We start from the raw sequence: 14,953 nt of genomic DNA, 5'->3' as shown, positions 1-14,953 counted from the left end.
TGTATTCGCTAAGAGTGTGAAAATATGTCTAACCTGTGATTTTTGAGTTGATGTAAATACTTTGGCAATCGTATCTAGTAACAACGAGAATCATATGCATCACAGATACGCGTGTTTTATAACTTATGTTCTTTTTACTGCTGGGCAACTAATTGAAGTTAGCATCACCGAAAACATGAATTTGACCCAGTTTGTGTACACGTTGCAAATTGCGCCATCAAACAACCAGTAGGCGGAAATACAGCATCCTGACATGTCGAGTGTTCATATTTTGATCAACAAATATCTTCTCGAGTAATTTTAGTACCTAATAACTATATCCTAATCACCTAGGAAACACAAAGAAGGGTGATAAAAATACATAAACAACCTTTGCCCTCGTGACGGACTATATAACCTTGAGCATGATTGACAGGTTCTGCATATTGACCAATCAAATGATGGAGGTGTGCCCCATTCGTCCAATCAGAGGGCTGAACTGCGATCATATGGGTTTTGTTGATATTTTCACTAAGCTCCGCCTCCACTGACACCAAAACAAACCGGCGCAGTTTACCGGCATATGTTTACATCAGAAAGCGGTGACATTGAAGAATATTTGGGGTACATCGACGCACGGGATCTGGAAATTACTACTCAACTTTATCATATGTATCGTTGATGAACCGTTTCAGATATGTTTGGGAACAGAAAGCTGGCGAAGCGATCCATTACAGGAACGAGAATCGCAGCGCTCCAACAAGATGGCCGATACTACCCCGGTATTATTGAATCCCAGACTTCCGAGGAAGGTTTTATAACAAGTGCTATGTATAAGGTCAGATTCGACAATGGGGATTCCAAGGAAATTACTTCAGAAGGCATTGTCGGGCAGGGATTCCGTCAAATGACAGAAATTAACTTGAGAAATGGACAGAAAGTCTTCGTGACCCTGAATGGGAGAGAAGTGTCAGCGATTGTTATTACACAGGACGAGGATAATGTTTTGATAACAGTCACGCAAATGGACGGGGAGAGGCGAGAGATGGTGAAGAGAATTGACGAAGTGAGGCTCTTAGAAAGTAGAAAATCGGCCAGACTAGCTGATTTGGACACAGACTACTCCAAACTTGCAGATATTCAACTTTCCGAACCAAAGAAGAGACCAGTTTCACATGTAATCGACGTGCCGGCAAAGTCACGGTAAGTTTCTATATCGGGCGACCTACTTGTCTGAAACAGCTGATCGCTTGCACCGGCAGTCGGTCTTGTTATGAAATCGTCACGCTGATTTCTTCTTATATTGTATTACGTTAGGAACAGTTAGCACAACTGGCAATTAGACGTGTATTGTCAATGTCCCCTCACTGCTGTGTTATTTTGAGAGCACTCAGAATTGTTTGGATTACAAAGGCTTTACATAATCATGCACAACGAACTTAGAAAATTGCTGAATAAGCCAAACTGGATGCTTCTTAGTCCGAATTTACAAACATACATACTGACAAAGAAATATAAGAGACTGGCTGTCATTATGAGGTAAGTGTTTGTTTCAAAACAGATGTATGGTGTTTATTAGTAGCTTTAGTCATTTATTAACAGTAATATATTTCATGAAGTAACATATGGTATGAGATTTCGTATCAGTTATCAGTGTCATTTCTTGTTTTTTTTGTTCCGAATCTTCATTATGCCCCCGATAATGATAAGCCAAGTCATGTCAGCAATATGTCAGAGCCATATTTAGAATCAGCGGTGGACATTAACTGGAATTATTTTTAGTATTTGTTTTGGCTGATGGTGAATCAATTCCGGATAAATTCAAATCTCTGTTTCCATTTTAATTCTATATTTCAGTATTTTCAACAAATGAAGCAAATCGCACAATATCAGTGTAAAAGATGATTGTGTGTTCCTAAAATCTGTCAAATATACTGATGAAGAAACGGTAAAATTGTGCACTGGCTTGTGATGATTGGTGACGGGGCTCATTATCAATCACTGGTTCTTCTGGCCCAGACTCGAATACTTACAATCCGTCGTCATATAAGCTGAATATTGCTGAGTGCGGAGTTAAACAACAAACAAAACGTTTTAACTTTGCTTCCCTGTACACATAGGCGAGAGAGACGTCACCTAGACTCAGCACTGTATGGAAGCGACGACGACAACGACGATGTCGACATGGTAGATGAACGTGAACATGTGGCAGCGTTCGCTCTCACCAGTCTGTCCAGTAGTCCAGCCTCGCCCTCCTTCCCGCAGTCGTTCAAGGAAAAAGGTCAATTTATAAACTAGCATATGGTGTATAATAAAATATTATCACAGACATCATGCTGATTAAAGAGTGTACACCTTAATATTAATGTATTAATACTGTTTAATGTAATAATGTTTTTTCTTGCGATATGTGACTATGTGTAACTACCGAATTGTCAATTAATTTTAACAAAATCGCCATGCCCTTCTTTATCTCAATAAAGTTATTACATTAATATGCATATATTCAACTGTTTGTTCATTTCAATGGGTCTGTGTGTTTGTTGGCATATATTCATACGATGTGCATTTCGGTGATTCCAAATTCGGAGACATATTTTAAGGTGTTACTTTTTCAGAATTTCTCCGAAGTCCGGGATCTTTCCATGACTATCATTTGTCGAGTAGTGCGGCGAGCAGTGGGTTTGAAAGTGGTCACTCTGAGAGAAGTGACCGGTCCCCACCCCTACCCTCACACTTGAGCGAGAGCGCACCTGCAGCCATTCAGATCAGGAGCCCCACCCCACCCGACGACGTTCTGGATCTCGAGGAAAACATCAAACAGTTTTACGACGCCGACACACAAGAACACAAGGTATGACTGTGTATATCATTATGGGTCATAAACTTATGTGGGGTCCGGAGTTTACCCTGTAAGTTGGGTACGAAGAGAATTCAATAGAAGTAAGGTATATGTCGTATGGTTATCAACAATTAAACACTGTGCTACCCCATCAGACGGTTTCACAACGTTTCATCATGTGTTTATGCCATATGGTCGATGTACCCCATTGTTCCTGTGCTGAACTATCGTCGGTGCATATCTACAGCGACATGTATTGAGACGCGTCATCCACAGGCTAAAGTAAATACAGCTTGTCAGGTACCAAAATAGATCTACTGGCTTCTCTATCTCAGCTCAGACACAGTGGGACTAGTTTGCGCAAATGTACCTCCGTTACACATGTTGTGAATTGAATTAAAAAGTAGACTAACTCAGGTTTACGTTGGAACATTCTGTTTGTTTTACAACAACATTTCCGAGTGGCCGTCCGCTGAGATGCCGACAGTTTAGCCTGACCCGGATAGCAAACAGCTGATTGCCTTGCCGGTGTGCTATATTTAGCTGCAACGCACACCGCCCGAGTTGTGTTGTCCTGTCAATTGTCTCTATCGATCGCTCTGCACAGCTGAATGAATGCTCAGCTCGCGCACTTAGATATCCTGTTTCACACAATAGGAATGAACTCAATGTAGTGCTTTTGGGCGATATAGAGCGTGTATGTAAATCAAATGTGAAGATAAAATAAGTTGCAACTGTACATTCGCAGATTCGGGATGTTTTGACAGCTGAGCGAAACCGGCACGTGCAAGGGGCATGATTTGTTTATGTCACGTGGGCGTGACGTTTTCGGCTATCACGTGATCTATGATTTAAGCGCTATAAATAGTACCTGTAGCTGCGCAGGTTGAACAATTTCTCTGCCTTGGGCAATCTTGAGGTTAAAATATATTATGACTATTAATGTAAAAAATCAAAATAGTTTGGAAAAACCTCTACGATGGAATTCGTAAACAAGGAATATATAGCTTTATATTATAGTTAAGGTTCGCAGTGAATTTCCATACTTTGTAAGTTGTAACATTATGAATATTTATTGAAAGTTTGATACCCTTTCTGTCTTTTCGCAGTCACAACGATGTTGATGACAGTGTTTTGATTAAATGGACAATAAGAACAAAAAACTGATCTTAGTCGTATTTATTTTTAAAATCATAAAATAATAACACAAGAAATCATGAGATGGAAATCTTTTTCTGTGCCTTATTTATTTACTATTTATTTGTTTGTAAACTATTTAGAATCTTGATCTATTTATATATTTTTAGAAATAAAAATGTTCATCTGTTTGATCAAGACATGTCTCCTGCTTTAAGACAGATGAAACCATATGAAATCATATTTTATAGTGAAACTGCAACGTGCCCCCATGAGAGGTCAAGGAAGTATCCCATAATGTATAAACACGAACACAGCCTTTCTTCCTTCCAGAAATAGGTCACTGGAAACTAGGTCAGTTCAGCCAGTTTTGGCAATCCAGAACTGGAAAAGCATTGTAAAACTAGGGCAGTATATCCCCAGAAAATTTGAATGTTATTCAAGCGAGACACTGCCTAATTTACAATGTGTTGATATTCTTGTAATGTAGGTCACTATTCATTTGAAACAAATGAACATATTATTTTGCACTTTATGTTATATATATCTAGTTTTAGCGTTTGTCTGTACACTATAAGTCAATATATTTTGTCACAGAAAATAATTATGCTTTATTCTGATGAAAATAAGAAGACGTTGTCTGACATAAAAATACATCATGATTATTTAACGTTACTTATTTTAAAAAAAATCAATTTGAGAGAATGTTTGATTTGGAATCATTTGACTTTCTTCCTCCTCGTGATCATGAAATTGATGACAGGAAAATTCATTACATAGGTACTTACTTGACAATAAAATGAAATGTAAGATGCCATTGCAATAAATATGAATTTCATCTGATTTCAGATAGGAATATGATATTAGCTGAAATGGACAATGTATTTGTAAATAGTTGACTACTACAGTATGAGACATATGTCCAACTGACAAGAGAGTTGTAAGCAGTGTGATTACAGAGTACCATTGGCCAACACAGGAGTAGTTGAGTTAGCTACAGGCCTGGATTTAAAGAACTAGATTTAACGTGCACCAGGTACATGTTGACATGAGAAGCTAGTTGCACCATACACAACCAGGTTGCAACCTGGGCCCAGAAATTTATCAAAATAATAAAACCTCAGATCTCTGATGTGAAGGGGTGGTCGGGTAGCCTAGTGGTTAAAGCGTTCGCTCGTCACGCTGAAGACCCAGGTTTGATTCCCGACATGGGTACAATGTGTGAAGCCCATTTCTGGTGTCCCCCGCCGTGATATTGCTGGAATATTGCTAAAAGCAGTGTAAAACCATACTCACTCACTCACTCACTCTGATGTGACATGACAAGATTTGTAGTATGTTAGTACTTACTGTTGCAGTACCTACGTGGCAGTGTGATCAATGGTAACCCCCATACACTGCATTATGAGTATCACAGGATAATCTAACTATCATGACGTGATACAGTGGTCAACTTCAATGATAGATGAAACTACAGTACAGAACGTAATCTTGTACCCACAGTCTGATGACGTCAAGCTCAAGAAAGCATGGCAAATTACTTATGATTCAGGGATTAGTTATGTAGTATGGTGAATAAAGCTTAGAGATATTGAGTGTGTTCAAAGACCATTGTTGAGTTGACAAGTAATGGTTAGTTTTTAAAAAATATTTTTGACATTTGGTGCATGTAGACATAAATATAAGATTCCATTTTTAAAAATGGGTAGCTCTGGTGCATGTTTTCTATAGCTAAGGCAAACCCTGAGCCCCACATTCTTGGTTATCTCTGTTTTTTTATTATTAGCCTGGAACCATTTGCCATCATAGGGCCTTATCTTTTTGTTTAGTTGGTTTACAAGGCTGACAAACCAAAAAAGCTCAAATATGATGACTTTTGACAAACAAAACATTGTTCGACTCTGTTTTACAATTTGGAGAATTGAAGACAACACAAGATTTTATCATCGCTGTAAGAAATGGTGAATATATGTCATGCAGGAACTGTAATTTGGTTTAAAGGGATGTAACTCCCTCACTGACTCCTTATGAGACCATTTGAGCACAAAATCATGGTGGTACATTATGTCAGCGCCCATGAAGATCCGGGTAGAATAGGTCTTCAGCAACCCATGCTTGCCGTAACAGGCGACTGTGCTTGTCGTAAGAGGCGACTAACGGGATCGGGTGGTCAGGCTCGCTGACTTGGTTGATGCATGTCATCGTATCCCAATTGCGTGAATCGATGCTCATGATGTCGACCACTGGATTGTGTAGTCCAGACTCGATTATTTACAGACCACTGTCATATAGCTGGAATATTGCTGAGTATGGCTTTAAACAAGAAACAAACAAACAAACAAAACACCAGACTCCTGTAGTGTGGACAGGAACATTACATGTGATGACTGACAGTTTAACTGATAGATATCTACACACAGTAACATGGGGCAAAGTCACATGGTGCAGAGCGGAGAGGGTTACCCCAAGGTCATTGTGTTGTTGATATGGTTTTTGTCATAGGCCATCTATCAGTTCTCACATTCACTGTGTATAACAGTTTATATACACAGACACTGGAAGTGAATATACGCCACGTATGATTGTCTATCTGTATGTATGACATGTCTCAAGTTTTACTGCTCACTTTGAAACATTGTTGCTATGGTAAATAAAAGACTAATTGCGCCAAAATCTTTATTGAATATTTAACTTTCTCTGGGATAACTTAAAATAAACATGAGTACATTTAGTTTTAATGTACTTGCTTATTGAATCTTTGAAAGTAATGCTGGATGTTTTTAAAGAACCTGATTACCAGTATTAGTTTCTGCATCTAGGGATTTGGTCCTTCCCCACACTGAAGCACATGCAGCACATGTGGTGTCTCCTTGGGCAAGTGACTTTGTTTGAATTGTGCCTCTGTTCACCCAGCAGTGAATGGGTACCCAGTAGGATGAGATGGCAATGTGGCTGTTAACCTTCTAGCACCTAACAGGCAGCTTGGGTTGTATATTCCTCAGGGAGCTGAGAATGATTTTTGAATGCACACATTGATCCATTGACCGGGGTAATAAATGTCTAAGCACTTAGAGCATGCTTATTTGGGAGTACAGTGCCATATCAATGGATTATTATTATTATTATTATCCCCCGCCACGAAGTGGAAGGGGGATATAGGAATGGGTGCCGTTCGTCCGTCCTTCCGTCCGTCCTTCCGTTACATTTCGTTTCCGGAGCAGATCTTGAAAACCGTACCATATTTCTTCACCAAACTTGGCACATAGATAGATCTAGTGGTGAACTGGTGCCTTTTGATAGTTTGGGATTTTAAAAAAAGTTATTTTTTGAGTTTCCATGGCAACGACTTTGATTTAGACTGAAAATGGCGGTAGTCCTCGTTTCCGGAGCAGATCTTGAAAACCGTACCATATTTCTTAACCATACTTGGCACATAGATAGGTCTAGTGGTGAACTGGTGCCTTTTGATAGTTTGAGATTTTTAAAAAAGTTATTTTTCGAGTTTCCATGGCAACAGCTTTGATTTAGACTGAAAATGGCAGTAGTCCTCGTTTCCGGAGCAGATATTGAAAACCATACCATATTTCTTCGTCATACTTGGCACATAGATAGGACTAGTGGTGAACTGGTGCCTTTTGATAGTTTGGGATTTAAAAAATTTTTATTTTTCGAGTTTCCATGGCAACGACTTTGATTTAGACTGAAAATGGCAGTAGTCCTCGTTTCCGGAGCAGATATTGAAAACCTTACCATATTTCTTCGTCATACTTGGCACATAGATAGGACTAGTGGTGAACTGGTGGCTTTTGATAGTTTGGCATGTTGAAAATAATATTTTTTGAGTTTCCATGGCACCGACTTTGATTTAGACTGAAAATGGCAGTAGTCCTCGTTTCCGGAGCAGATCTTGAAAACCGTACCATTTTTCTTCACCATATTTTGCACATTGATAGGTCTAGTGGTGAACTGGTGCCTTTGGATAGTTTTGAATTTTTTTTAAAAGTTATTTTTCGAGTTTCCATGGCAACGACTTTGATTTAGACTGAAAATGGAGGTAGTCCTCGTTTCCGGAGCAGATCTTGAAAAACGTACTATATTTCTTTACAAAAAGGCCCAGTGAACATAGTTCACAGGAGCTAATGCATTGCACACACCCGACATGTCATATTGGCAGGGGATGTGAGTATTTCATGCTTGTTATTATTATTACTATTATTATTATTAATATTATACCTGCACATTTTATTATCTAATTTACTGAGATCGAAAAGGTTAAAGACACTGTGATAAGGGTTGTGAGGATATATATTCTGTGATAAATTTAGCTGTAAGTATTTGATATTGTTTGAAAATGCATCATACAATTTTGTATTTGTATCAATTATTAAAAATGGTATTTGATACAAAAATGACAACATGTTTTCTCAAACAGAAGATTCGTAAGCAAATTTGTTATCACCTGCAGGAGTAGCTCTCTCTTCTTCCAACTGTAGATCAGACACATGTTATCTGTTTTGAAATATAATTTCATTTTAATCTGTTTAACTAGACAAAAGAAATGTCTACAGCAGATGGAGTCTTCGTGTGTGTGGCACAACAGACACATTTGTTTCTGGATGCTGGGTGGGTCCCTTCAGTATAAAATCATTCTGTCAGTGAAGTTTGTAACCCTCGTCTCATCAGCAGTGTTGGTTTTCCAGGGTCTGCGGACAGTGTTCCAGTGCACATGGCGCCGATGTGGTGAAGTCTGTAACACATTGAAAGATATTACAAAGCATGTACGGAAGACACATTTCAAGTAAGTCAGTTTTGATGCCATATATTGTTTCGATGAGTCTGTTATAACAGATATATTCCCTACTTTTCCCACATGTCTCAATGGAGCAGAATAGTGCCAGGTATCCAATGCTTGTCGTATGAGTAGACTGAAATAGTGATTGAAGGTAACAATGATTTGTGTGTGTCAGGTATTATAGTATCAATAGCATAGTAGTATGGTGCTTTTATTACTACTATGTGTGGACGTAGTCGCACATAGATGGGTCTAGTCGTAAACTGGTGCCTTTTGATAGTTTGAGGTTTAATTTTTTTTTATTTTTCGAGTTTCATAGCAACGACTTTGACTTAGATTGAAAATGCTGGTTGTGCTCCTTTCCTGAGCTGATTTTGAAAACCGTACAATATTTCTTCACCAAACTTGGCAAATAGATAAGTATGGTGGTAAACTGGTGCATTTTGATAGTTTGGGATTTTTGAAAAAATTATTTTTCAAGTTTCAATAGCAATGACTTTGACTTAGACTGAAAATGGCGGAGCAGATCTTGAAAACCTTACAAAATTTCTTGCCTTGCATGCAACTGAACATGTCATATTGGTGGGGGAAATGAGTGTTTCATGGTTGTTTTATTCAGCCGTGACAGTGACGAGGAGTTGTCCGACCAGGAGGAGGACTTCTATTACAATGAGGTTCAAGTCGAGATGGACAATGTCACGCGACAGTTTGCCGAGATGCATACATCCTCACCCCCTCCTCTCAGCAACATGGACTCTTCCAACAATGTCATACCTGTCGCCAATGTTGGGATATTTGACCATGATTATCAGAGAAAGGTAAGACCCTCATACTCTTCAGGCAAACAAAGTCTTTCTCATTTGTGCTTCATATCGCCCCAAGTGATGCATGTCTCAGATGTTTACCACATTGGTGAAACCTCTGACCCTGGGTGCTGACAAACTTAAAAAATAATCGGGGCGAACCAGGATTCGAACCCACAATCATAGGTTTCTTTTGTGCCCTAGGGACACAACACTGCACAGCGATTAGATAACTGGACCATCCGTGCCCCCTGATTATAGGACCAATAAAGTCAGAAATAACTTTAGTGCATTGTTTTACATTGTTGCACTGAATGCAGTGTTAAAGAGCCTAAATTTAAAAAGTAAGAACTTAATAAACAGCCAATTTTCAACAAAATACAGTGAACTACATTTATAACGAACACGCTTATAACGACCTGGCGGATATAACGGTTTTGCTGTATATATGCTGTATATATGCTTATAAAGAACTACTGTTATAATTACTAAATTTTGTGGTCCCTTAGAGTTCATTACAACCATAGTTTACTGTAATGAATAAGCAATGGTGCAGCCTGACCTCCTCACTGGATGATCCATCAGGAAGCTGTCCCTCTCTGTCACTGTCATTGTTTTGTTTCTCACACAGGAACATAAGACACCCTCTCACATCCTGGCCTCGTCGGTGCCATCTGCTGGGGACATAACAGGTCAGGGGACATCACTCCCAATTGTCATCCCAGAAGGTCAGATCAAGAGGTCGTTGTCATGGCAGATACAGTCATCATCACCAGGGAATGTGGTAAGAAAATATACATGCCATAAGTCCTACATGGAGAGTGGCTTTAAAGCTGACATGTGTCAACCTGAAATATTACTGAAAAAATGTTTCAAAACAGGAGTTTGATACACAGTGAAAACATTATCCTCAACTTCACTATTTATCATTAAAGATTATCTATCTCTAGAGATTCCATATCACATCTATATTCTGGGGAATGAGTGAGTTCAACACTGCTTTGAACAGTATTTTAGTTATATCACAGCATGCCAACTTAATGTGGGTGGAAAGCCCAAAGTGATGCAGGTTTTAGACACTTAAGTCTTTAGTGAAACCGACAAACATGGGTATGGTGCTGACAAACCAACAATCATCAACCCAAATAGGACTCAACACACAATCATTCTATCCTTGTATGCCTAAGGGGCACAACTCTCCACATGCAGTTGCAACTCATTGGAATACTTGTCACCTGTGCGCTGAAAAATATTTAAATCCAGATCAATATGCATGACGGATCTGGACTTACATGTAACTGGTTTTGAAGATTCCCATGACCCTAGGAATAACATGTATGTTTTGTTTGTGCAGGCATCCTCCCCAGTGAGGTTTTCCCGGCCAAGCGTCCAGGTACGTCTCCAGCAACACCAGGCTCAGTCTCCCAAGTCTCACATGTTCCCATCACCTCCAAAAGCTGGTGGAATGCATCGGAAGCCACGAAGTGAGGTCAGGAAATGTCGGAAAGTTTACGGAATGGAAAACAGGGATTCATGGTGTACTCAGTGTAAATGGAAGAAAGCATGCACCCGCTTCCTGGACTAAGCATCTCCTCCCCATCATGACCATAGTGACATGTCCATAGTGACATGACCATAGTGGCATAACTTTGTGACATGTCCATACTAACACGTCCATAGTGACATGTCCATAATGACACGTTTATAGTGACATGTCCATAATGACACATCCATAGTGACATGTCCATAATGACACGTCCATAGTGACATGTCCATAATGACACGTCCATAGTGACATTACTCTGTGACATGTCCATAGTGGACAGAAATGGACATTCTTAGAAGCGATGAATGCCTGAATGTTGTAGGTTTGTGAGATAACTGATTTCTTGCTGAGCCACAATCCTTGCTGAAGTCTGTATATATATATCCTTGGTAGTTGATGGTATACTCTTCCTGTCAATTTTACAAGAACACCTAATGCTGTTTATGAAATGAAACTTTACTTTGCAAAATCACAGGTGACTTCTCTTCAAATGGCTGTATGTATCCTTCGTAGTTGATTAGGTACTCTTCCTGTCAATATCCCCTCGACATACATCTCCCCAAGGCAAAGAAGTTAATTGCCTATACAAGTGCCGAACAAGGATGGAATTACGTGGCAGGATCATAGCACACCAATGGCTATTATGAGTTACGTCCCTTGCATGTCCCTCCTACTGACCAATCAGATTCCACCTCTCATATAACTTGCATTTACTTCAAACAAAATGGCGGCACCAATTCAAGAGGATCTGATCGAAAATCATGATATTTATTGTAATAAAACGGGTCTTACCTCACAAAATGCATCAAACCACTAGAGCACCTTCATTAAAAACATGAAAAGATTTGGAAAATAACTGTCAAAGCCAAGTTGATGGTACTCACAAGCTGAAAATTCTGCAATCATTCGAAATCTGCACTGAAGTTTACGAACCGAATGTCGATTTTGTTACACGATTTTTATTGGACTATGCATAGACTCGTTAGTCCAGCTAAATGGAACTCCATAATTCCAGCCTAGTTCAAGAGTTAAAACATTACTTTTTTAGTCAGTTAACTCAGTTGCCTTGGGCAGATGCCAGACACAGTGAATCTGAAAGTTAGCTTTGCAGAAGTACAGGTGACTTCTCTCCAAAGTCTTGAAACATCTTTCTTTCGCTCAAATATTTTCAAGACTGTATTATAATGCACTATCAGTCTCTCCATCAATATGTCCCTTTCTGAGAAGAACTATTTAAACCACATAATTTCTGACACCTCGGTAAATTTTTTAATAAAATTGCAAACGTCATGTTGCCATGTACCAGATTGATAGATTTTGGCACATGAAGTATTTTCATAATTTCTCATTTTACATTTTTAAGTTAATACCAAAATTGTTTCAGAACATAGCATTTTTCCCCCTTGGTTTTGGATAAGTGGGTTAAGAAGTAAAAACAAAGTGTGGCCTAAAATGGATGTGACTGGTAGATGAAGGAGTGAATGAGTGACCCTGTGACATTGTGTACAAACCCTTCAGTGATCTGAGTCAACATCTGGAGCCAGAGTAGGGCAGAATTGAATGATGATCAGTTGAACGTTAAACTAATGTTTCGTCATATTATTTTGAACATTCTTAAAAATCTACTTTTTTTGTTTCATTGAAACAGTCTTGATTTGAAGACTAATGTTTTGTCAAGGTATGGGAACTAAACATATTTCACTCAAAACATCATTTGGGCCTTCTCCAGTGTAATTAAACTTATGTGGTTGTCATACCTATATTGGTATATATCAAGCATCTGCATTAAAACCTGCATTTAAATGAAGGGTCTCGTTAGACATGAATATCAAGATGCTTCACATTTCTTCTGCTTGGCGATAATATATATGTTTTGGTTAACATTCGCCCCTGTTTCTACCTGGCCTGAAGGTGTGAGGCTACACAGGTGAAAGGCATGTCAAACAGGTGTTGTTGTCGTAAGAGGCGGCTAACGGGATCGGGTGGTCAGGCTCGCTGACATGGTTGATGCATGTCATGGTATGCGTGGATAGATGCTCATGATGTCGATCACTGAATTGTCTGGTCCAGACTTGATTATTTACAGTCCGCTGTCATATAGCTGGAATATTGTTGAGTGCGGCGTTAAACAATCGAACAGGTGTGATGTACTCATTACCGGTAGATGTATTATTTCACACACAGTCAGTAGATAAAATATTTTTATACATGACTTTTTATCAAAGATAAATTTAAAATTTAGGGTCAACAGCATGTACATATTTGAAAAATGTTAAAATTGAAGTTGGATGGCTGTATCTTAACCTCGCCATTCGTCTGCTAGGCATATGAAGCACCAACAGGTGTTTAGATACTGTAGCCAAACCTTTAAGCCCAGAACATTTTGTGTTGCTTCAGTAAGTAAACCCGTGATGGTGAATTATTTTAGGTTGAAATTAATATGAAAGATATTTTTAAAGCTCTATCTGTAAATAAAGTTAATAGTTCCACTTTAATGCAGCGAAGTTTTCTTTGCACATGCAAAATCAATAATACTTTATGATTAATTGTTGAATAGGTGACTTAAATACCCAAATAGCCTCCAACGACACTACAAAAATATTATATGATATGAGTGTTTACATGCAAAAGGAAACTAGTATCAAGGGTGTGTGCTGTCTGGTTCGAAATATTCACCAAATCAACTATATAGCACTTACTGTATATATGTAAATATAAGTTTGTGTGTACATATGGATACAGTATGGAACATTAAGTAGTATTTAACCTAGCTAGTGGGTAGTTAGTAGTGTAAAGGAAGGGACCTTGAGATATATGACTTTTAAACCATATGCAACTGTAACATCAGGTGACATTTCACACAAATGAAAAAACTTACAACTCTTGTCATGGTTGAGAACAATACCCATAAAATCTTATTTTTTATCATCTATCACATCACATGTCTGAAAGTGACCTTACAATGACCTTTGACCTTTTGACCTTTATAATTTACTATAGCCCAGGGAGTCTCATCTTGTGAATATGCATGAATCATCTCAGACATATATATATATATATATATATATATATATATATATATATATATATATATATATATATATATATATGTCTGTTTGTGTAATAAGACCTGTAACATCTAAGTATTCTATGTCTGATATATTCATATGTGGGTATCAATTTATTGTGGTCCATATCGGCTTCTTCTGGTAGGAGTTTCTTGCTGTGTGAAGTCAATCTCATTAAAATCAGATGTTTTACAAGAGTTTGAATCAGGATAAAAGATCTGATTTTAATGAAATTGTGTGACAAGTATTGTGATTGTTTTGTTACCTGTTTTTGTGCATGAGACAAGCTATTATTGAATGTTGTGTTATTTGATTTCCTGTCTTCCAATATGCTGACTATCAATATATATATAATGTATTTGATTGATAAAACATGTTTTTATTAGAAAAAAGTCTGTGACAAAAAATAAGGAAAGGTAAAAGAAAATCTCAATCAATATTTTCTCAAATTGATAAATTGGTATTTTGAAGAAACAACTCAGGACAAGATGCCGAGTCAACTGATTATGCATAAGTTCACAACTTGCGTCAGATCTCAAGGAAAATACTATGTACATTATAAGCATTACACTGAAATTGTAGGCGAACCTTTTTCCTGGACTGATGATTGTATTTTTCCCTTTGCTGGTGACTTGTTCATGTAGACATTTGTGTTGTTTTTTCTTTAACTAACAGTTTGTATTAGTGTGTATCTTATTAATAAGAATGTAATGTAATACTTAAAATATCCAATGCTGTTAATATCTTGCATATTCATATGACGTTTGTTATGGACTTTATGTTGAA

The 14,953-nt window shown here is 38.1% G+C and overlaps 1 protein-coding gene across 1 annotated transcript; it reads left to right on the top strand.

Annotated features, from left to right (window-relative positions):
* The first annotated feature begins 526 nt into the window (after window positions 1-526).
* Window positions 527-14,174, top strand: LOC124112570 (zinc finger protein 704-like). The gene is made up of 7 exons (XM_046472731.2): window positions 527-1,182; window positions 2,100-2,260; window positions 2,598-2,833; window positions 8,659-8,756; window positions 9,370-9,568; window positions 10,185-10,337; window positions 10,908-14,174. Exons 1-7 carry the CDS (start codon window positions 677-679, stop codon window positions 11,136-11,138), a joined length of 1,584 nt encoding a protein of 527 aa, XP_046328687.1. The 5' UTR covers window positions 527-676; the 3' UTR covers window positions 11,139-14,174.
* The last annotated feature ends 779 nt before the right edge of the window (window positions 14,175-14,953 follow it).

The sequence above is a fragment of the Haliotis rufescens genome, unplaced genomic scaffold, assembly GCF_023055435.1.
Source record: "Haliotis rufescens isolate VD_foot unplaced genomic scaffold, xgHalRufe1.0.p SCAF_1, whole genome shotgun sequence".
Taxonomy (NCBI): domain Eukaryota; kingdom Metazoa; phylum Mollusca; class Gastropoda; order Lepetellida; family Haliotidae; genus Haliotis; species Haliotis rufescens.
This window is presented reverse-complemented; position numbering and strand designations above follow the sequence as displayed.